The following is a 23,219-nucleotide window of genomic DNA, read 5'->3' on the forward strand; positions in this document are numbered from 1 at the left end:
TCTCCATAATGCTTCCCCATCCAAGTTCCTAGATTTTTTACAATGAATATACCTTCTCAATGTACAATAATATCCTAACATCCTTTTTACTCATACTGTTTCTTTTAAATAGGTATAAATATCCAGAGCCATATCCTAGTCATTGGCTTGATTCCATCAAGACTTAATGATACTGGGGCAGCGGGGTGGCCCAATGAATACAGCACCGACCCTGGAATCGGGAGGACCTGAGTTCAAATCCAGCCTCAACACGTAACACTTACTAGCCATGTGACCTTGGGCAAGTCACTTAACCCCAATTGCCCTGCCCTCCCCCCTCCAAAAAAAAAGCAAAAAAATAAAAAAATTTATATATATATATATATGTGTGTGTGTGTGTGTGTATAAACTTAATGATACCTACAAGGTTAGATTTGCATTTTTGCATTTCTCTTGTTTAAATTTTGGACATTCATGTACAGATATCTAAAACAATTGAATTCTTTCTTGGTCTTTTATCTCCTATAAATTTCTTGATGTCTCAATTGCTATTCTTCTTCCTCCATTGCAGATGAGTTTCATGGGATCTTATATGTTAGAAATACAGGGGTAGTTTTCTCCTTCTCATGGCTTTTTGATTTAGTGCTCTTTTGATTAAGTTTTCAAAACACCAGGCAATTTGGACTCTGCATGACATATGCCTTACTTTCCTTGAGCAGCCCAACTTCAGGATAGCTCCTAATTCCTCATGAAATTATAAAAAAGAACTAATGCTATTATGTATTATTCATAATACATTCATTAAAATAACATTAAAGTATTAAATTTGGATTAGGAAAATTTTCTGTTAAAATGATCACTAAATAGTCTTCAATTCTATACCCCCCAAAAAAATCCTTTTTCAACTAATTTACTAATGAATTACATGTGCTATTTTTCCTCTGGTAATACAATATCACACAGTCCTTGTTTGTACTTGTATCTATTATACCAAAAGCATCATTAACAATCTAAAATACTTGCATAACACGAAGGTAAAAAATACATGAAGAATTTTCATATAGAATTTACCTAAGAGATTTCTAATAGGGATTAAAGTGGAGTCAAATAATAAGTTTTCTCAAAAGATAGTAATTAAGATTAGAGAATAAATCTGTATTGCTATCTCAAATATACTGGCTAATATTACTGCTCCATGATTCTATTTGGAGTCTTTATTTTGTAATCAAAAAACCTTTCTAACTGCTTTTGTACACTTTCATTCGAGTGACTTTTTAAAAACTGCTATTTTGAACATTTTCCAGAGAAATTCCTCAGCAATGTGTTATATAGGAAATTGAGAGGAAAATAACACATATTGAAAGATAGAAATATCACTTGTAAGACTAGCTCTATTTGCTCATCATAAAAAAAGGTTAAAAACATATTTTCTCAAATAGATAACTAAGCGGGATGCAGACCAACAGATTTTAGCTTCTTCTACTTTGTTACTCTTAAATATCCCCTGATGGAAATTGTGGGAATGCATTAAACTCAACAGTTTTCACTTTAAAGCCCATCATTTTTGTCCATTCTATTCTATTCAAGCACAGGGAGAAAACTGGGCTATCTTTGAAGAGTAAAGTGATTAGTTTAACATCGCACACAGCAGCACCAAATCCCAGTCCATACTAAAATCTTGGAACTGTCTGATCTATTATATAAATGATAGCCATAAACCTGTATACAACTTTATACAGCTCTTCAATGAGTTTCGTGCATGAGTCATACTCAACATCAAAAGGCAAAAAGATGATACCAGCACTGAGTTTTCTGACCAATATCAATATGCAGGCATTAAAGTCACATTCATTTCATCTATCACTACAGAAAGACAGAGGATCATATAGGATTTCTAGATTCTCCCTGAAACAAATAAAACCCATCATTTCAGTGTAAAGTTCTTTGATTGTCACTCTCCTACCTATCAGTATTCTATAGGTGCTGTTATAGGGCTGTGAATCATGGACTGCCACAAATTCCAAGAAATCAAAATGGTGAATCATACAAAGGGCAATTGAGAGATTAAGTGGTGGGTATAATTGGGGTGTTACCAGTGATTAAACGTGTGCAAAAAAACCTAACATCAAAGATTTTATCAAAAATGAACTTATATTCTTTTTAAAATTTTTATTTATTTTTAATTTTCAACATTCATTTCCACAACATTTTGAGTTACAATTTTTTCTCCCTATCTTTCCCCTACCTCCGACCCCAAAAGAGCAAGCCTAATGAATACCCCTTTCCCCAATCTGTTCTCTCTTATATCCTCCCCCATTATTCCCCTAACTTTCTAGTACGGCAAGATGGATCTCTATACCCCAGTGCCTGTATATTTTATTTCCCAGTTACATGTAAAAAATAAATTTGTTTTTAAAACTTTGAGTTCCAGATATTTTCCCTTCTTCCCTCCTCACCTGCTCTCACTGGGAAGATAAGCAATTCAACATAGGTTGTACATGTGTAGTTACCCAAATCATTTCCATAGTAGTTATATTGTGAAAGACTAAATATATTTCCCTCCTTCCTATCCCACCCCGCACTTATTCTATTTTCTCCTTTGACCCTGACCCTTTTCAAAAGTGTTTGCTTCTAACTACCCTCTCCCCCAATCTGCCCTCCCTTCTATCATCCCTTCTCTTATCCCTTACCCCCCTATTTTCCTGTAGGGTAAGACACCCAATTGAATGTGTATGTTATTCCCTCCTTAAGCCAAATTCAATGAGAATAAGGTTGTCCCATTCCCTTTCACCTTCTTGCTCTTCCCCTCCATTGTAACAGTTTTCTCTTGCCTCTTTTATATGAGATAATTTACCCTCATCTAACTGTCCCTTTCTCCTTCTCCCAATAAATTCCTCTCTCACCTCTAAATTTTATTTTTTTAGATATCATCCCTTCATATTCAACTCATCCTGTGCCCTCTATGTATACATGAACACACATATGCCCACACTCACATGCATATTTATATACACATACACCCTCCTATACATATATATGTATGCATACATATATACATATATATTCCCTTCAACTGTCCTCATACAGAGAAAAATCTTATGAGTTACAATTACCACTTTTGCTTGTAGGAATGTAAATAGTTCAACTTTAATAAGTTCCTTATGATTTCTTTTTCCTGTTTACCTTCTCATGCTTCTCTTGTTTCTTATATTTGAAAGTCAAATGTTCTGTTCAGCTCTGGTTTTCTCATCAAGAATGCATGAAAATCCTCTATTTCATTGAATGATCATATTTTCCCCTGAAGCATTATACCCAGTTTTGCTGGGTAGGTGATTCTTGGTTTTAGTTCTAGCTCCTTTGACCCTCCCTTAATGTAGAAGCTGCTAAGTCTTATGTTATCCTAATTGTGTTTTCACAATACTCAAATTGTTTCTTCCTGACTGCTTGCAGTATTTTCTCCTCAACCTAGGAACTCTGTAATTTGGCTATAACATTCCTAGGAGTTTTCTTTTTGGGATCTTTTTAAAGAGGCAATCGGTGAATTCTTTCAATTTCTATTTTGCCCACTGGTTCTAGAATATCAGGGCAATTTCACTTGATAATTTCTTGAAAGATGGTGTCTAGGCTCTTTTTTTGATCATGGCTTTCAGGTAGTCCAATAATTTTTAAATTATCTCTCCTGGATCTATTTTCTAGGTCAGTGGTTTTTTGAATGAGATGTTTCAAATTGCCTCCTATTTTTTTCATTTGCTTGTATCTGTTTTATAGTATCTTGATTTCTCATAAAGACATTAGCTTCCAATTGCTACAATCTTATTTTGAAGGAGTTATGCTCTTCAGTGAGTCTTTGAAATTCCTTTTTCATCTGGCAAATTCAGCTTTTTAAGGCATTCTTCTCTTCACTGGTTTTTTTGGGCCTCTTTTGCCATTTGAGTTAGTCTATTTTTTAAGGTGTTATTTTCTTCACTGTATTTTCTTCACTGTATTTTTGGGTCTCCTTTAGCAAGCTGTTGACTCTTTTCATGATTTTCTTGCATCATTCTCATTTCTCTTCTCAATTTTTCCTCCACTTCTCTTACTTGATTTTCAAAATCCTTCTTGAGCTCCTCCATGGCCTGTAATCAGTACATATTTTTCTTGGAGGTTTTTGATGCAGGAGTTCTGACTTCGCTGTCTTCCTCCTGCTCCATGCCTTGATCCTTTTTGTCCCCAAAAAAGGATTCTATGGTCTCTTTGTGTTTCCTCTGCTTGCTCATCTTGCCAGCCAATTACTTGACTTTTGAGCTCTTTGCCACAGTAGAACTCTGCTTCCAGAATGGAGAGAGCTTCATCCCAAATTGCTGGAGTTTTTGTAGCTGCTGGAGCTATTAGGAGGGCCCCCTCTTTGCAAGCCCCACAAGGTCTGGCTCACTGGCCACACACCCCAGGACCACCACCCAAGACTGTGATCCAGATCCAGGCAAGTTAAAGCAAGAGCGCCTCTAAATGGTTGCTTGGTCCCACTATCATCTGCAGGCCAGGAGCTCCTGAGGCAGCCATGTGGTGCAGCTGCTGCACCTCCATGGCTTCTCACCCCTGGGGCCAGGGGCTGGACCATGCTCTTCTGTTCCCCCCTGTTCCAACAGAGTTCCCACACTGATCTTGTACTTTGTCTTTGACATTTATAGTTTGAGAAGTTTGGAAACCGCCACAGCTGCTGACGATTCACTCTCCTGAAGTCTGCTCTGGCTGGTCTGGGCTGCCCTGGGGTCAGAACTGCGAGGCTCCTGCAGGACTGTGCCCAGCTCCCAAGTTGGTGCGTTAGACCCTTCCTGTTGGCCTGCCAGGCTACCTTCAGGAGGAGATTTGTTTCTCTCTGGCTTTGTGGGTTCTGTAGCTCTGAAGTTTGTTTAGAGTCATTCTTTTACATGTATTGGAAGTGATTGGAGCAGGATCTCATGCCAAGTTTGTGCTTCTACTCTGCCATCTTGAGTCCGCCCCTGGCTCTCCCATGAACTTATATTCTAATAGGAGAAAGCCCAGGAAGGGGAATTTGGGTTCAGAAAGGTACAGGGATGGTAAGTTTGGCCATTGAGGAGCAAACTGACACATAATTCTTCTGGGAACACTGGCAGAACAGATTTGATTATGGCTCCAAAACTGGAGGGTGAAGGTGTCCAGTATGAATTGGTGGCATGACAACTGGCAAAACTAACTATAGTATGGCAGGAGAGTAGGGAGTCAATTGAAATATAATTGATGTTGGCCTGAAAAAGGCCAGGTAAGACAGTCAATTAAGTTATCCCAAGGGAAGGAAGTGAAAAGGTTGGGGATACTTGCCCTGGAAAACAAACAAAAAAATGCCAATAATGATTCCTGCTCTGCTGGGCAGAGAGAGTACGTTCATCGATGAGAACCTTATGGACACAGTCATGCACAAAGATAGCAACTCCATTGAAATGATCATTATTGACAAAAGGAACAATTAGATATATAATTTAGAAACCTCTAAAATGATGACCTACATAAGATACCTTTATTATTCTGAGTCAATAGAACCAAGGAAGCTTCTACTTAACAGTAGAGACTCTAAATCCTATATTACCTGTGCTAGGCAATTTTTATTTATAGGATCTGACCTTGTGGCTATCAATTAAAAATCTTTCCTGAAAGTCATAAAAAAAAGTCAAGTTTTCAACTAAAGCTGCAAGAGTACCAAGTTTTGCCCTGTCTTAAAAACTAATTTAATATTTCAGTTATGTAGTTTTGTTATAGTATATAATAATCATCTTACCCAGTAATATGCTTTCTATCAGTTCTATTCCAGTAAAAAATACAACTTATAGGACTCTTAATCTTGTAAGAACCACCAAGTGAAAAGTTGTCTACATGACCCAAAAAATGGTTTGATACTTTAAAAACTGAATTGTCTGAATTAGTTGTTTCAGTGTTAGGTACACACCACTGAAATTTCTCTACTAAGCTTGCAAGTATTTTTAATTTCCTATAAGGATTATGTAAGAGTAATCATTTTTATTCTCACCTCAAACTTCATGCCTCACAGTAATGTTTCTTGCCTGTCTTCCTCTCTACAAGGCCTTTAGTTATTTACCAGTGGTACAGAAATTTGATCTGAATATAGTCAATCTGTGGTATATATTCACTCTGTAACAGACTACATAATTTTTCAGCTTGTTTTCTCCAGCACTGGGGTACCCCAGTATCCCATTTCCTTTGGAAGCTACCATTAGCATGTGAAATGGTAAGTTATTATGTCTTGGCCTCTGATTCAAAGAACATAAGACACAACGGCCAAGAAAAGATAACCAACTAAAATGATTTAGAATGAAAACCTCCCCCCACCCAAGAATTTTATCTAAAGTAAAAGCAAATCTTTTTTTTTTTAATTAAAGCTAAATAGCATCCCCTATGAGTAAAGTGAATGGGCTTTATTTAATATATGAACTTTGAGGTATATAGATATAAACACATATTTCATTTATCTGGTATTGTGAAAAAATAATGTGTTGTGCCTAACTTTAGCTGGGTCTAGAAAGAAGATGAGTATACTAAGAAGGAGAAAGGAAAGGCGAGTGCAATGTAGAATCCCTCCGAAAATGATAAATTTAAATGCATTGGGTGGACCTCCCTTATAAAAGATTGGCAACTAGGTGGTACAGTGGATAGAGCACTGGGCCTGGAATCAGGAAGACCTGAGTTCAAATCCAGCCTCAAACATTTACTAGTTGTGTGACCCTAGGCAAGTCACTTAACCACTAATTGCCTCGGTTTCCTTATATGTAAAATGGGAGTGATAATAATAACATTTACCTCTTGGGGTTGTTATGAGTATCAAAAAATAATTGTAAAGTGCTTAGCATGACACCTTGACCAAAATAAGCACTATATAAATGTTACTTTTGATTGTTGTGAGGAGGAGGAGGAAGACAATAGGGAAAAGTCACCAAAAATGAGATGACATATAAATGATCTATAATCTGCATTGTTAGTGGGGGAAATAGTCTAATCAGAGAGCCACAAAAGTGAATGAAACAAAGCAACAAATCTTCCTTGACAACAAAAGGAGAGCTGTACCAGTGAGATTTATCACAAAATTCTAAGCTTTTGAAATAATACACTTTGTTCAGGTGCCACCTACTGAAGCTGTACTGAATGAGGACTTTCTACTTCATCCCACCACCTTTGCTGAAGAAACAGAAAGAAAAAGAAATATATGTCAAAATAAGTTACAACTAAAATGTAAGTGGCTCTTACTCAAATGTCATTGCTAGAAATTAGGAAAGTTTTTTAAATCCAAGACACACACAAAAAATGTATGCATCAGCAGTACTTGCAAAACTTCTCAGAAAAGGCTGGTTAAACTTTAAAATTCACATTATTCTTCTTTTCATATTCTTTGTCTTATGAAAAAATTAGTCCTGAGTTTCAATTTTATTGGAATTACTGATAGAGTGATTTGTAGTTTAAGTTTCTCAGACAATCTAAGTACAAATTTAATTAGATATGTAATATATATTTATAGATCTGTGTGTATTCACAAATATTTGCATTTTATATATAAATATGACTTACACTCTATCCCAAAGACAGATTTATAAAAAGGAAGGTAAGATCCCTAACTAGTAATGGAAAAAGTCACTTCACAAATGCCAAGCAATACAGGAAAATCTGGTACTGAGTGGTTGGCAGCAGGCAAGAGAAGAGGTGGGGATTGAAAAGGAAATGGTGACAAATTAGGCCCCAGATCATCAAGTTTAGAAATTTCCAGAGTAAAAAGGATAATATTTTTATGTACATGGCAGTAATATGTCAATGTATTTTCAGGGGCTTACATTCCTTCTTTGAATGCTCAAAAGAATTAATCTTATATGTTGTCTACCTGCTTAGTACAATATTTCAAAGGATGCTAAAATTAAGCATCTATATTCAACATTTCTGCTCCAAACTCTAGAACAGCTCTATTTCAGCATTTATAGAAAGCCTTAAAGTGTGTGGTCTATGTTTATCAGTTTTTTACTGACTGTGAAATATGTTAACAGATAAAGAGCAAAAAACCTGCTATCCAATTCTTTGAATCTTACATGACAACACTTTGTCCCAGAAATACTATTTACAAGTATAGTTTGGGAAGGGGGAGGAACTTGGAACAAAATTGTAATAACATGGACAGTTTCCTTTTTGTTAACAAGCATTAAAAGTTAAATATGAACTTTGTTTAAAATAATAATGAAATATGCATATTTGACATGTGGTATAATTTCCCAAATCTAAAGTTAATCACTTAAAATACATTTCCTTTAGGTTTCTTGCTATAAGCCCAGGAATATGTATTGGAAAGAAATTATTCCCACAAGTAGCAACTTGCAGGCAGACATATGGTAAGGATGTAGGTTTTAATGGTTAAAGACTACCTTAGAAGTCAGTGAAATTAAGTGCTTTTCCCCTTTCCCATAAGGATTTTTCTCATGACCTTGTAAAAGATACAGTTTTTTATGCTTCATTTTCTCCATTTGCAAAAAAAAGGCAGGGGAGGCTACTCTATTCTGTGTAAGACATTTCATCTCTCCTAAATCTGTTTCCTTATCCATCAAAATAAGGAATTGGAGCGAATCATCTCTAAACCCCTCTCTTAACTCTAATATTCTATGAACCTATAATACCTTAGAATGTGCTTTGCAATCTTTCAATTTATAGTACCCTATCTATATAAAATCTCTACATGATGACAGGGAAGCCAACGGTACCATTTCTCTACCAGTGTGAAATACAATTTGTATTTATAGATGGTTATTCTGCTAGGAAGGTCACTGCCACCTTTAACATCTAATTAAGAGGTAATGCTAAGGAAATGAAATACTGGTACAGGATAAAGGTCTCTAAGAGGCTTTATGCAAAGGCTGCAGCAAAGCTGAGACATGGAAAATAAATGTCAAGTACAAGGTTTGCTATTTATTTTCAAAGCAAGCAATCTTACCCAAGGAGTAATCAAAAATAAAGTAACAAAAATATTGTGTCACCAGTGCCTGGAGAGTGCATCCTCTGTGAGGCAAAGGGAACTGGAAGGTTTTTAGTCATTGAATCAGCTCTATTAATAGCTAGAAAGATAAAGGATTTATTAAGTACTCATTATAGATCAGGCACTGTGCCAAGTGCTAGGTATACAAATATAATCAGGCAAGACTCTGTCTTCAAGGAGCTTACATTCTAATGGAAGAATACAACACATGAAGATACACAGGGGTATGTCTCAGAGTCATAGTAGGGAGATAGCACAAAGCTCACTTATCAGAGCTAGGGACGGTGGGGCAAAGGCCAAGGTTGCAGTGGGGGAGTGATAAGGATGATGTTTAGAATGTTGGTGGCCAAGAATGTTAATGCATTTATCAAGTCTAAGAACATCAAATAAGGGGCGACCAGGTGGCTCAGTAAGAGCATCAGCCCCAGTGTTGGGATGACCTGGGATCAAATCCGGGCTCAGATACTTAGCACCACACCCAGAAATAACTGGCTGTGTAACCTTGAGCAAGTTAATTAACCCCAATTGCTTAAAAAAAAAAAAGAACATCAAATAAGAACTAATCAAACAGTATTTTGGAAAAGAATTTTTTAAAAAGAGACAGAACACCAAATGCGAGGGGAAAAAAAAATCTTTAGTCTACTCAAAAGAAACCAAAGAAAGGGAAAAACTAAAATGATGTTTTATCATCCAAAGGAAGAAAAAAATAGTCAAATTTCTCCAAGTATTTCCATTTGATAATCTCATTCAAAAATATCTTGTGAGATATAAGATGCCACTATGACTTAATGGAAAGGCCCATTCCTTAGGAAGAATCTGTTGAATATTAACCTCCCTGTAGTTCTTTAATCAGTCAAATAAACATTTATTAAGCACCTACTATGTATCAGGCAATGTGCTAGGTGTTGAGCATACAAAGACAAAAGCGAAAAAGACCCTGCTCTCAGGAAACTTACATTCTATGAAGGAAGGGGAAAGAAGGAGACAACATGTACACAGGAAGGTATATGTAGAATAGATTTGGGAGAGGGCAGCAACAATGCCCATAACAGGATAAAGGTCACTATACTACAGCAATGCTTAGACATTATAGAAAATAAATGCCAAGTAAAAGATTTACTATGTTTTCAAAGCAAGAAATCTGACTCGAGGAGTTAAAGGTAAGGGGGGAGGGAATCAGAAAATGCTTCATTCCGGTGACATGACCTAAATCTTGAACCAGTGGATCCTAAGAATTGGAATTAAGGAAGGATCCCAATCCAGGCATGGAAGACAGCCAGTGCAAAGGCAAGAAGATGTAAAACAGAGCAGTATGTATGAGACATAAGAAGAAGGCCAGCCCGACTGGACCATTAACAAGAGTAATGTGTAATAAGTCTAGAAAGGGAGGTTGAAGTCAGGTTGTTAAGCTTTTAAATATCAAAAAAAAAGAATCATTATTTGCTCTTAGAGGTACCAGGGAGCTACTAGTAGTTTACTGAGTCAACCATTAAGCATCTAGAATGTGACAGGAATTGGGCTATGTGCTGTGTGTACAAAGGCAAAAGACAGATCCTGGTTTAAAGGAGCTCCCAGTCTAATGGAGATCATGCACAAAGTGTACAAACAAGGTATAAATAGAATGAACTGAAGATAATCTCAGAGGGAAGGCCCTAGGGTTAAGGAGGACCAGGACAGGCTTCTTGCAGAAGGTGAGACTTCAGCAGAGATTTGAAGGAAGCCAAAGGGCTGAGAGTTCCAAGCATGAGCCACAGCCAGTGAAAATCCCTGGAGTCATGCCACCAAGTGGCATGGCAGATTTATTCTTGAATTTAATGTGTATTTATGCAATGCCACTTGTTTGCTGAGCACATTTGGGAAATATGTCAGACCTGAAAGACATGACCCCTACTTTCAATCAATCAATCAACAAATATTTTACTAAGCCATTTTTATTTGCCAGGCAAATAAATAGGTTCTGGGTACATAAGAATAAGAATGAAATGATACCTACTCTAGAAAAGTTTACATTCTAATTGGGGAGACAAGTATATATGAAAAAATATGTACCATATAATTTACATATGCAATATTTTTTATATCTAGTCAAAATACAAGGCACTATGTGAGAGAGAAAAGGCAGCTGGATGACTTAGTGGATAGAACACTGGGCCTAGTGTCAGGAAAACCTGAGTTCAGTTCTGGCCTCACATTCACTAGCTATGTGACCCTGGACAAGTCATTTAACCTCTGTTTGCCTCAATCTACTGGAGAATAAAATAGCCAAGCACTCTAGTATCTTCACCAAGAAAACCCCATATGGGGTAATGAAGTCAGACATGACTGAATCAACATGTGATACGAGAGCAGCTGGGAGGATCAAGAAAAGCTTCATGCAGAAGAAGGTGCATCTTAAAAAGAGGAGCTCTGTGGAGCAAAGGTAAGAAGGGAGTGCATTCCTGGAATGGGACAGCACCAGTGCAAAGGCACAGAGATGGGAAATGAGAGTGGAAAACCAGGTTGGGTGAAGGCTGTAGAAATGTAAAAACTAAACAAAGGAATTTATATTCCAGAGGCAATAGGAAGCCACTAGAGTTGGTTGAGTGGGGAGTCACATCAAGATCTAGATCAAGAGCCTAGAATGTTTCTGCAATAGCCCTTCTCTGTTTCTGCAAACATTTATTTTATGTGGACTAGAATAAAACTTCATTCTAAGAATACCGACTTTTCTATTGTTAGCATAGCTGGAAGTCATCAAAAACTTCATTATTGAGAGAACTAAAAGTTTTAAGCTAGATCATAGTTATGTATGGTTATGTTAGTGGCATTTAGAGATAAAATTTTCATTGTGATTCAGATTTGAATTCTCTTACTTTACCTTCTCAGAGAGGTTGCTACCTATGCCCCTAAAAAACTGACTTGAAAAAAAATGTTGCTTTTTCATAAATATATTAACACATCATCCAGGCTCAGATACTTGGCCCAGACCCAGAAATAACTGGCCGTGTAACCTTGAGCAAGTTACTTAACCCCGATTGCTTAAAAAAAAAAAAAAAAATATATATATATATATATATATATATATATATATATATATATATAAACACATCATCACTCAGATACCCAAACAGGAAAGTTCCTCGAAGGATTACAAAAGCTTATCTATCAAATGTGCATCAAATAAGTTCTTAACTGAAAATACTAAAAGAGCAGCATTTGCATAAGTTTTCTAAAATGTCTTAATCTAGAAATGGCTTGTGGTAATCTAAGTCCTAACTATCTGGAGTTGGACAAATAAGAAAGTAGTAAGTGACTATTAATAAGAACATAGAGGGGGCAGCTAGGTGGCGCAGTGAATAGAGTGCCAGCCCTGGAGTCAGGAAGACCTGAATTCAAATCCAGCCTCAGACACTTAACACTTATTAGCCGTGTGACCTTGGGCAAGTCACTTAACCCCAATTGCCCTGTCTTCCCCCCTCCAAAAAGTCCCCCCCCAAAAAAAAGAAAGAAAAGAAAGTTTGCAGGGGCACTATTTCCAGAAATTCTCTATTAAAATTCCTATATAAAAATATAAGAATAGAAAATGACTACCTAAATAAATTGTAGGTGGTCATATGTGAGGTTCTAGTAATTTAAATCCTAGAAAACTTTAAAATGCCGGAGAAATTCAGATGTTTATAAAAACATTTTTAAAAGCATTATCAGCTCTAACCCAGTGCATCTAGTAAATGAAAAGTGAAGGAAGGAAGGAAGGAAGGAAGGAAGGAAGGAAGGAAGGAAGGAAGGAAGGAAGGAAGGAAGGGAGGGAGGGAGGGAGAAGGGAGGGAGGAGGAAAGAAGGAATGAAAGGAAAGGAACATAGGGAAAGGGAAAGGGAAAAGGAAAGGGAAAAGACTTTGGAAATCTCCAAACTGCCCTAATCATTGATTGCCATATTAAAAGATGTTGGTAATGAATGTGTTACATGCCCTGTGTCCAAGTGTGGCAACAAAATCAAGATATCTATTCCTGATGTCAATTTCAGGCTGTTCTTTGATTACTTAGCATCATGTTGCTGTTTTGGGCCGTTATGCTTCATCTCAATGCCAGTATATCTTTGCTTTAAAAGAGCCAGCCTAGCTCAGATTACAAAGACTTAAGTTCCTGTTTCCCAGTTGACAGCTTTGATGTACCTCTTGAAGTTCTACTCTGGAAATGTCCTCTATCCTATTTGTTCTAATTCTGTTTGTCATTGTTAGCACTTTCCCCTTCTCCACCTCCCTCCAATTACTTGGCATTTACTTTGTACATATTTTATAGTTATTTATCTGCATACAAAGCATTCCCCACACCCAGCAGAAAGAATATGAGCTCCTCAGAAGCAATGACTGCTTCCATTTTCATCTTGGTATCCCCAGGACCTAGCCTTGTGCCCAGCACATAGTAGGTGCTTAATAAAACACTTATGGAATTGAACACCTCTAAATTCACAGAATCTTCTTGGGTACACAGTCACATTTTCTACACTTCAAGTTAAGCAGAGATGAATCAAAGCAAGAACTTCAAAGCACGCAGATTCTAGAACGACAGTGTTAATGAAACTGTCTTCTGATATTAGGGATATGTGACATTAAGAGAACAAGATGTTTTTGGAAGATCCTTGTGTTATAACCAGTGCCATTACTGCTCACTGCCCTGTAAACATTTAATTTGGTCTAGATCTCAAGTCATCTGTTTTCTGTTCTTCTAGTGAGAGGCTGACAGGACATGTGGTACCATGAATACACAAACAATAAAGGTTCATTCGTCATGGTCATTTGTGAAGATTTGGGCCCATCTCATCCCGATACTGACTTACCCTCTATATACAGTCTTGTTACCAAACCTCATCATTTTTCCCTTCACAACTTCTTTCATATGTTTCCTTCTCTCACTCTCCTTTAAGTCCTCATCACCTCTTGCTGGAATTATTGCAAATAGCCTACTAATTAGTCTCCCTGTCAAATGTCTCTCCCCATTCCAATCTAACCTCTACTCGACTGACAAAGTGATTTTCCTAAAGCACAGGTTTATCCATGTCACCTTCCTAAACTGCTGACTCCCTGTCGCTTATAAGAGCAAACATAAAATCTTCTGCATGTCATTTAAAGGTCTTCACAGCCTGACCCCTTCCAACTTTTTTCAGTCTTCTTAGATTTTACTCCCCCTTCCACACACTCTGTTTTGTCCGTTCTCAAAGGGACCTTGACATCATTGGAGATGGTGCCATGACTTGTAAGTGAATTGGATTTAAGTGAGGGAGGGCTGTGCAAAATCACCAGCCTCACTTTCTCCTCCAGATCCATCTGGATCTAGTGGCCAGATACACATCAGGACGACTGGAGATGGCTCCCTCCGCACACTCTAAGACCCAACTCCATTGCCCCGATGGTGATTCCTCACACACGACTCTCCAATTCCCATTTCCTTGATCTAGCATGGGCTGTCCCCCCATGCCTAGAATTCTCTCCCTCCTCTGCTCCCCCTCTTAGAATCCCTGGCTTCTGCCAAGTCTCATCAGTCTTCACCTTCTAGAGGAAGCCTTTAGCAGTCCTCCCAACTTGTCAGAGCATTCTTCCTAAGATTAACTTCTATCTACTCTCTGTGTATCTTCTATGTACCTATTTATTTAGGTGTTGTCCATTAGGAGAGCATAAGGCAGGGCCTCTTTCTGCCTTTCTTTGCACCTAGTGTTTAGCACAATGTTAGATAAGTAGTAATAACTAACAAAGTAATATGTAATAAAATTTCTTTTAATTCATGTGAACCTCTAGGAAGTTAATACATCCATTTAATTCGTTATAAAAGTTGCCAATATAAATTCCCTTACAAGATTATGATGAAATGTGATTTTAAAACATTTTAAAATATTTAGATAAAAATGGTTAAAAAATAAAAGATATGGAAATATGAAGAAGAATCACCACAAATTAAAATATGAATTATAATATAATTGATAAACCAGATTTTGCTTGTATTAGTTTGGCAGTTTCAATCAAACTAACAAGTATTTTTGATTCATAATAATAATAATAAACATTCATATAGCACTTAACTATGTGCTGAGCAAGGTACCAAGCACTTTACAAATTTTATCTCATTTGATCTTCACAACACCCCTATATTTTGTCCCTTTTTTACAGATGAGGCAAATGGAAGTTAAGTGACTTGCCCAGGCTCATACAGCTAGTATGTAAGACATCAAGAGTAAATTCCACTGAGATACACATATTTTAATTGAAATATAATCTGTGTTTACAAAGGGTTTACAATCCTGTTTGGGGAAACAACTGAAGAGAGCATGAAAGGTATTTAACAATACTATCTTTAAACAACAGTTCAAGACAATTAGAAAATAAGTTCCAAGGTAACACACAAATAGAAGGAGAGGGACCAGATCCTTGATTTTATTGGTACAGGAACTCTAGGTTGGCACCTTGCACAGCTAGTATAGGGAGAACTTAAAACTCAGTCCTCCTGGCTCCAAAACCAGTTTTCTATCCAGTACATCAAGCTTTCATTAACAAGTGAACTAGACAAAATGAGAATTATAAAAGTTTAGAGAAATCAGAGATGACTTCAGTCTGGGGTAGTAATGGCAGACTATATGGAACAAGCCTGATATGGGCTAGATCTCAAGGAACAGGTAGGATTTTTATGGACCCAGAAGACAGAGGGTATTTCATGAGCAATAGTGATAAAGGCATGAGATCTCACCTTAAGGTGAAGGCCGGGTACAGTGGACAAACTAGTTTAGCTTATAGAGTAGTAGTAGTTAAACCTGGAAAATCAGGTTGGGATCAGGCTGAAGTTTGGGGACTGGACATTTTCAAACAGAGGCAATCAATGATTAAAGCAGCATTTTAATAAGATTAGTCATGCTGCAAAGGTGTTAATTGGACAGGAGGGGAGGACTGGAGTCAGGGAGATTAGTTAGGAAATTACTGCAGTAGTTAAAAGGCATGACATGATAAGGGGCTTGACATGGGGTAACAACAGTGGGGATGGTAAGGAAAGATGGATTCAAACATTACAAAGGAAGACTCAATCTTTCAGAATGTACTATTGGATATTCCCTTTAGAACAATGTGTTCAGATGACAATCTAAATGATTACATAATGTATATGATGATATTAATCTACATTATTATATTGCAAATGATTATATGTTCCTAAGAAGTGTACTATAGAGATCTTTTTAAAAACTGCTTCCAGGGAGGAGAAAAAAACTATTTTAAATGTTGAAATCATGACCTATGAAATAAGTAAAAACAATCTAGATGCGTATGTTGAACTTTCTCCTTTTGACCTGGTATACTTAAGGGCAAGAAGTTATGTCAAAGCAATGCTAAGTCTTCCTTCTCAAAAGAAGGAAATGGAGTTAGAGGTGACCTAACAAGCTTTTATTTTAAAAGTATGCCAAACATATAATTACATTAAAGGGACAAAATGGCTATTGATTAATTAATTGTCCCATTTTTTTTTCTTTTTTGGTTTCTTAAAGCCAATGCAACTTACCAGATTCAACTGGGAAGTTCTAATATTTGTCATCAGACTGTGACATTACTTTAGTCTAAAGATCTATCAGCAATACTGTAAGGGGCTTTTTGATTTTAAATATTTATGGTGTTAACACATCTCTAAAATAGGGAATCAGAGTACCCTGCTGTAAGAATTCCCTAAAAATGGGAGTGGGAGGAGGTTTACATTTAGGATCTTATAATATATAGGTCGTATACTTCCTTGTTATTTGGGGCGTTCTTGCATATAATTAGAGTCAATTTGTTAACAACTAAGCCTTTAAACACCCATACAACCAAATGCTGCCTTTATCTCTCACAGAAATGCAATCAATAGTATATTGCCCTTATGAGATAGTTAAGGCCAGTGGAATCTATTCCTGTAACACTTGACAGTGATGGTGACTGATTGACAGTCTTTCCGTCGTCTCCCCCCACCTCTCCCCACCCCCCTCATCACAGGGCAGCACCATTTCCAAGCCTTTCCAGGGCCCTGATCTATTTTGAGACTCTCTCAAGTTAAGGAGGAAGATGGGCATGCGCTTAAGCTTGACACAGGTTTGTAGTCACCTTAGGGTGGTTACGCCATTGGTACGAGGCAGGCTGGTAAATCTCAGGGCAGGGTTAAACAAATGCAGAATAAACAAATCACTCCCTGATAGTGTCCTCTTGTAGGTCAGGTTTGGGCCTGAAGCAATTTTTATGGCTGAATTGAAGAAACGGAAAAGCTTTATGTCTGTGAAGTGACCTTACAATATTTAACAGACATTGTTTATTGCATCTGCACTGCATGCTTGTAGAGCTAAGCACTCCAATATGGTTGTAAAAACCAATTCCTCTGCTAGTGAAGAATTTGGGTTCCATCCAGGTGCCAGATTTCAGTTCAGGAGTGCAATTTCTTATTTTTATAAAGCGGGCATACATGTGAACATACATATGTGCTCATTATCCAGTATTTCTATATATACATGGAATTAAAAGATATTTGCCTACATCGACTAAATAATTGTATATTCATGTTTTTCTTCCTCGCCTTTTGAAATTTACTTTTACCTAGTTAAATAAAGTTAGTTGTTTTTCTTATGCTGCTTTGGGTGTTGGTGATAATACCAAGATAATATCAACCATGCCTTCAGAAGAGTTAATATCCTGGCTAATTTGAAACATGTTCTTTTGCCAATTCAAAAATCATTGCTATACTTTTTTAAATGCTTTGGGATTTTAATCCTCTTGAGTATTTACATATTTTCTTTTCTCATTCTTACAAAACTAATCCCAGAGTTTTAAGAATCTGGGAACGCGGGCAAGGGAGAAAACAACTGATCAAACAGAAATCAGAAGTCTCCGTTCATTACGTCAACCCAATCTGACAGTACTTTTTTTTTGTTTGTATTGAACCAACTAGAATAATAAATCATGTGAGTAACAAAACAAAATACAGGTGTTATTATTGAGTGTGAAAGGTTTGAAATGTAATTAAACACGTTCTTTTTTGTTGAAGTGTCACTTACTTTGTACGTTAACATTTGTGTTTCCTTAAACCTCTCTTTATATTATCAACACACATGCTTGCATCATACTTACACATTCATTAGCTGGGATTTGGGTGTGTGTGTTTTTCCAACTAGTCTCCATCGTTAGATGCACAACCTTGGCTTCTTTTATGTAACTATCGCACTGGAATAACTTCTTAGAAGAATAGCTCCCAGAAAGTGTTCCTGACAGATGCGTGGTTAGTCCCCCCTATGTAACACGTAGCACTGCTTGAAAGTTTCTCTCCAACCAATAACACCCTTCTCTGATCCCCTGAACTGGCAGGTCTGAGGCTGGCCATGTCCCATCTGACCAGGGGACGTTTTTTTATACGCACTCCGCCAGGTTTTCCGATTCGAGGATCAGACATACAGCCAAACTCCTCCAACCCGACTTTCCAAACTGCCCTTCTCTTTCAAATGCCTTTCTTCTCTCTCCCCCCGCCCCCTCCACCCCCAACCGAGCAAGCCCTTTGTAGTGGGGTCGGAGTACAAGTTTCTTTCGGGAAGGATCCGGAGCCACCGTCCCCAGTACCCCCTCAAGGGGCTAAGTTCTGCGCTCTTGGGCCCCCAGGCTCCCGGGAGTCACTTAATTGCCCGTGGGAGGGCAGTAAAGCGAGGGAGGGAGGTGGGGGACAAAATAGGGGCGTGCCCTGGCCCCTGATTGGCTGTAGGATACTGACGCGAGGCCTCTGAGGCTGGGTTGGGGGGAGCTAACTGTGGGTTAGGGTGGGGTGCTGGGTGCAGGAGCTGCCAGACCAGAGCGCTCAGAAACATGCTGAAGTCTCAGCAGCGACAGCAGCTACAGCAGCAGCCTGGGAGAGGAGGGAGGCAGCAGCAGGCGCGGCTCCTGCGGGGAAGGCACCCGGCTCGGATGTCCCCGGCTCCGCGCCGCTACAGACAGCTGTCTTGACCTGGCCCTGACCCTGACCTCCTTCGCCGTCCCCTCCCACCCCTAGGCTCTTCGGGTTCTTCTAACCACGGCCCTACCCCGTCCCCACCCCACGTCTTCAGTTACTTCCTCCTCACGATGGGAGATGGTGCGCTCGGCTTAGGCTACGAGCCCTACAACCTGTCCTCTCCTTCACCGGCCCCCGACGGGGCGGGCGGAGAGGCAGCGACAGCTGCAGCAACGGCAGCAGCAGCAACCGCAGCTCGGCTGCTGGTGCCCGCCTCCCCTGCCTCCTCTCTGCTGACCTCCACGACGCCAGCGCCCGCAGTCCTGTCCCAGCAGTGGACGGCAGGCATGGGCATGCTCATGGCCCTGATCGTGCTTCTCATCGTGGCGGGCAACGTACTGGTGATCGTGGCCATCGCCAAGACGCAGCGTCTGCAGACGCTCACCAACCTCTTCATCATCTCGCTGGCCAGCGCCGACCTGGTCATGGGGCTGCTTGTGGTGCCTTTTGGGGCCACCATTGTGGTGTGGGGCCGGTGGGAGTATGGCTCCTTCTTCTGCGAGTTTTGGACGTCTGTGGACGTTCTGTGTGTCACCGCCAGCATCGAGACGCTGTGTGTCATCGCCCTGGACCGTTACATCGCCATCACGTCTCCGTTCCGCTACCAGAGCCTGCTGACTCGACCGCGGGCGCGGGCGCTCGTGTGCACCGTGTGGGCCATCTCGGCACTCGTGTCCTTCTTGCCGATCCTCATGCACTGGTGGCGGGCGGATGGCGACGAAGCGCGGCTCTGCTACAACGACCCCAAGTGCTGCGACTTTGTCACCAACCGAGCGTACGCCATCGCCTCCTCGGTGGTCTCCTTTTACGTGCCGCTGTCCATCATGGCTTTCGTTTACCTGCGCGTCTTCCGAGAGGCCCAGAAGCAGGTGAAGAAGATCGACCGCTGCGAGCGGCGCTTCTACAGCGGCCCCCGGCCGCCGCCCTCGCCCTCGCTGCCGCAGCAGCTACAGCCCCACGCGCCCCACCAGCCGCACCCCGCGTCCACGCTGCAGCCGTCGCGCGCGGCGATGGTCAACGGGCGCCCCAGCAAGCGGCGGCCGTCGCGCCTCGTGGCCCTCAAGGAGCAGAAGGCGCTCAAGACGCTGGGCATCATCATGGGCGTGTTCACCCTCTGCTGGCTGCCCTTCTTCCTCGCCAACGTGGTGAAGGTCTTCCACCGAGACCTGGTGCCCAACTGGCTCTTCGTCTTCTTCAACTGGCTGGGCTACGCCAACTCGGCCTTCAACCCCATCATCTACTGCCGCAGCCCGGACTTCCGCAAGGCCTTCAAGCGACTCCTGTGCTGCCCACGGCAGGCGGAGCGGCGGCTCCATGCCAGCGTCGGGGAGCTGTCGCGCGGGGGCTCCGGGGCCGCCACGGCCGGAGGCTGCGGCAGCTCCGCGGCAGGCTGTGCCACCCCGTCTCCAGCTGCTGCCTATGCGGAGCAGGGAGAACTGCTTCCCTCGTCTCCTCACTACCTGGAGCCCTGGGCCGGCTGCAACGGCGGGGCGACTGGGGACAGCGACTCCAGCCTGGAGGACAGGGACAGCAAAGATTCGTATTCGGAATCCAAGGTATAGGACCGGCCGCTGGTGGAAGGGGAGGGGGCGGCGGTGGTGGAGGTGGGAGCAGGGCTTGTGTTTTCTTTTTACTTTCTGGCGGGGGAGACAGGGCAGGTGGTTTCGAGGTTGGGGGCCATCGGGAAGGTATGGGGAGTGGGGCTTTCTCCCCACCTCTTCCCCACACCCTCACCCAGGAAACTGGTTTGGAAGTACAAGAGGAAGAAAACCAACAGCCCTGAACTGTCTTCACAGGGAAGAGAGGATCTGTGTTTACTCAAGACCGAAAGCAGGTGATAGTGTATACTTCATACCTCGTCTGAATCATCCACGACAAACAAAAGCAACTCGACCATTGAACAGAAGGAAAGTTGGGGGCAGGGGGAGTTGGGACTTTGGACTTTTCTTCTGGGGAGAATTGGGGGACTATGCCTATTTTATCTATTCCAGTCTAATTCTGATCCTTCTGCAAGGAATGTGAAAGTGTTAGTTGGGTAGACAGGTGGGACGGAGAAAAGAATAGAGGATTTAGAAAGAAAAAAAAAAGACAAAAAATTATCAGCTTGGTTTCTCCATGAGCTGCACTTAATAATCCTACTTTTTAAGACGATCAGCTGTTCCCATCCTATTCCGGGGAACTGGACCAGTCAAAGTAAGAGAAAATGAATCTGGACAGTTTGATTAGGACAGGGATTGGGGGGCGGGGTGTTTGGGGGATTTTTTGGTTCCATGAAAGATTTTTGTCGTTATTATTTCAGAGTCTGAATGGTGACATCTTTAAACAAAGCGGAGGGGAAAGGTTGCAAAAATCATGTTCACCTTTTAAAAGAGTTTTATTTAGAACAAACAGCCTGACTTTCCTTCTGCATCTTGGCAATGGCGATGAGGCAGAGAGGGTTCCTACCTCAAACTGTGCATATTGCACAGGGATTTTTTTTAAAGATATGTTTATATTAAACAGATTATTTATGTATCAATATTAGTTTAAAGGACCAGGCACGAGCCTCTGTGACACGTGACTCTGTCACAATTTGAAGAGAGGAAACAGTCTTAGGGTCAAGAAAAATTACTGCACATTTGGAAAAAGAAAGTAAAAAGAATGGTTCAAAATGCCTTTTTGCACAGTGTTAGAAATTGTAAAGTCCACTGAAGATATTACTTGCACACACACACACACACACACACACACACACAATTTTAATGAGGGGAGGAGAGGGAGTTAAAAATAACCTGAAATCCAAACTCTACTTTTTCGTCTGTTATGTTGCTGAGTTAATGTTTTATTGGGAAAAAAAAAAGACTTTTTATACTATTTTATCATGGTACTGTAATTGTATCCATACTAAAAATTTAAATATAAGGATTTTTTTTATTATTTTTGTATGTCCAAGTGCTCACGTGAATCTGCTGTTAATTTAGCACTTGTGTGTCCTTTCTATTTCCTCCTGTGTATTTTATAAAGTATTTATACTCTGGTGCAACTAACTACTGTGTAAGTAAATGGTCTATGTGCAATAAATACAAATGCAGCACAATCAAGATATGTACAGTGTGTCTGTAGGGGTTTGGAAACAATTTTCATCTGTAATGAAAAGAAAAGCATTTGTTTTGCTTGTAATAAGGATTGGATTTCCAATGCAACTATTCATAATAGTCTTTCCTGACATAAAAGCTGGCAAAATGTGGTCTAGACCAAATAAAGCTATATTCCAACTGAGCTTCTAATTTTCCTCCAAAATTCATAGACAGATTCAAAAGCATTTCCAAACCATTCCTAGTACAGCAGGCTCCCATATGCTGTACTTGCCTTTTTCTTAAGAGGTAACATTTTGGATTACGTAGAGAATATAATTTTACCTTCAAAATACAATCTTCAGAACAACAAGTAAAACAACTGCTACTTTGCACAAAAGAAATAGGGTATACTATATGTTTTTTGAATCGTTTGTTACCTGCTTTGAAAGAAATCAGCAATTTCTTGGGTTTCCAATATGTAGCCTACAAAGTTCAGTGTACAGTATGTATATTTCTCTAATGGCTATTTTGAATGTAAAATGCTTCCATGGTCAAATGATTATTTATAAAAATATTTTCCTTTCAAGTGGCTTTTTTCCCATTTATTTGTCTAATCAATCTTTGTAACAACATTTCAGATGGATAGATAAAACTTATTTAACGGATAATACAAGGTGTTCCTGCACTAAGATTTTTGGGACACTATGTGGCATTTATGGGATTGTACACAGATGGGGAGGTGGTGGCCTTATTTAGTAGTTTTGTAACATGCAAAAGAATCCAGAATATTTTTGTAATTTGCTTCTAGTGAAAGTATTGTGAAATTCCTCCCAGTGAAGGATTGTCCTCCAAAATAAGATTCCTACTTTTGTACTTCTAAGAGGTCTTTCTTTTATGATTTTATGATAAGTTAGCCAACATTCCACCTATCAACTTTTAGTGTATGTTAAGTGTTAACATTCATATGTCTCTTTGTCTATTATGATAAGTCAGGATAGACTACTGTTCTTTTGGTGGGATATTTAAGTAACCTGTACTCACACTGAATTAAGATAAATAATTAACTTCTTAGTGAACAGTAATAGGTCGCATGAACAGTAGCATGGACTTCCACAGTTACACAGAAGCTGTTACAAAGTTTAAAAGTCTCCGCCAATACCG

General features: G+C 39.7%; 1 protein-coding gene across 1 annotated transcript; it reads left to right on the plus strand.

Moving 5' to 3' along the window:
• The first annotated feature begins 18,801 nt into the window (after positions 1–18,801).
• ADRB1 (adrenoceptor beta 1) lies at positions 18,802–22,839 on the plus strand. Its single transcript, XM_069099020.1, has one exon. The coding sequence runs from the start codon at positions 19,074–19,076 to the stop codon at positions 20,562–20,564; it is 1,491 nt and encodes a 496-aa protein (XP_068955121.1). The 5' UTR covers positions 18,802–19,073; the 3' UTR covers positions 20,565–22,839.
• Positions 22,840–23,219: the final 380 nt, after the last annotated feature.

This window comes from Petaurus breviceps, unplaced genomic scaffold (genome assembly GCF_028583685.1).
Source record: "Petaurus breviceps papuanus isolate PSGF00001 unplaced genomic scaffold, PetGlider_PUasm1.0 37, whole genome shotgun sequence".
Taxonomy (NCBI): Eukaryota; Metazoa; Chordata; class Mammalia; order Diprotodontia; family Petauridae; genus Petaurus; species Petaurus breviceps.

Excerpts from the sequence above, each read along its gene's own strand:
- ADRB1 (XM_069099020.1), top strand. The coding sequence starts at position 19,074 with ATGGGAGATGGTGCGCTCGGCTTAGGCTACGAGCCCTACAACCTGTCC.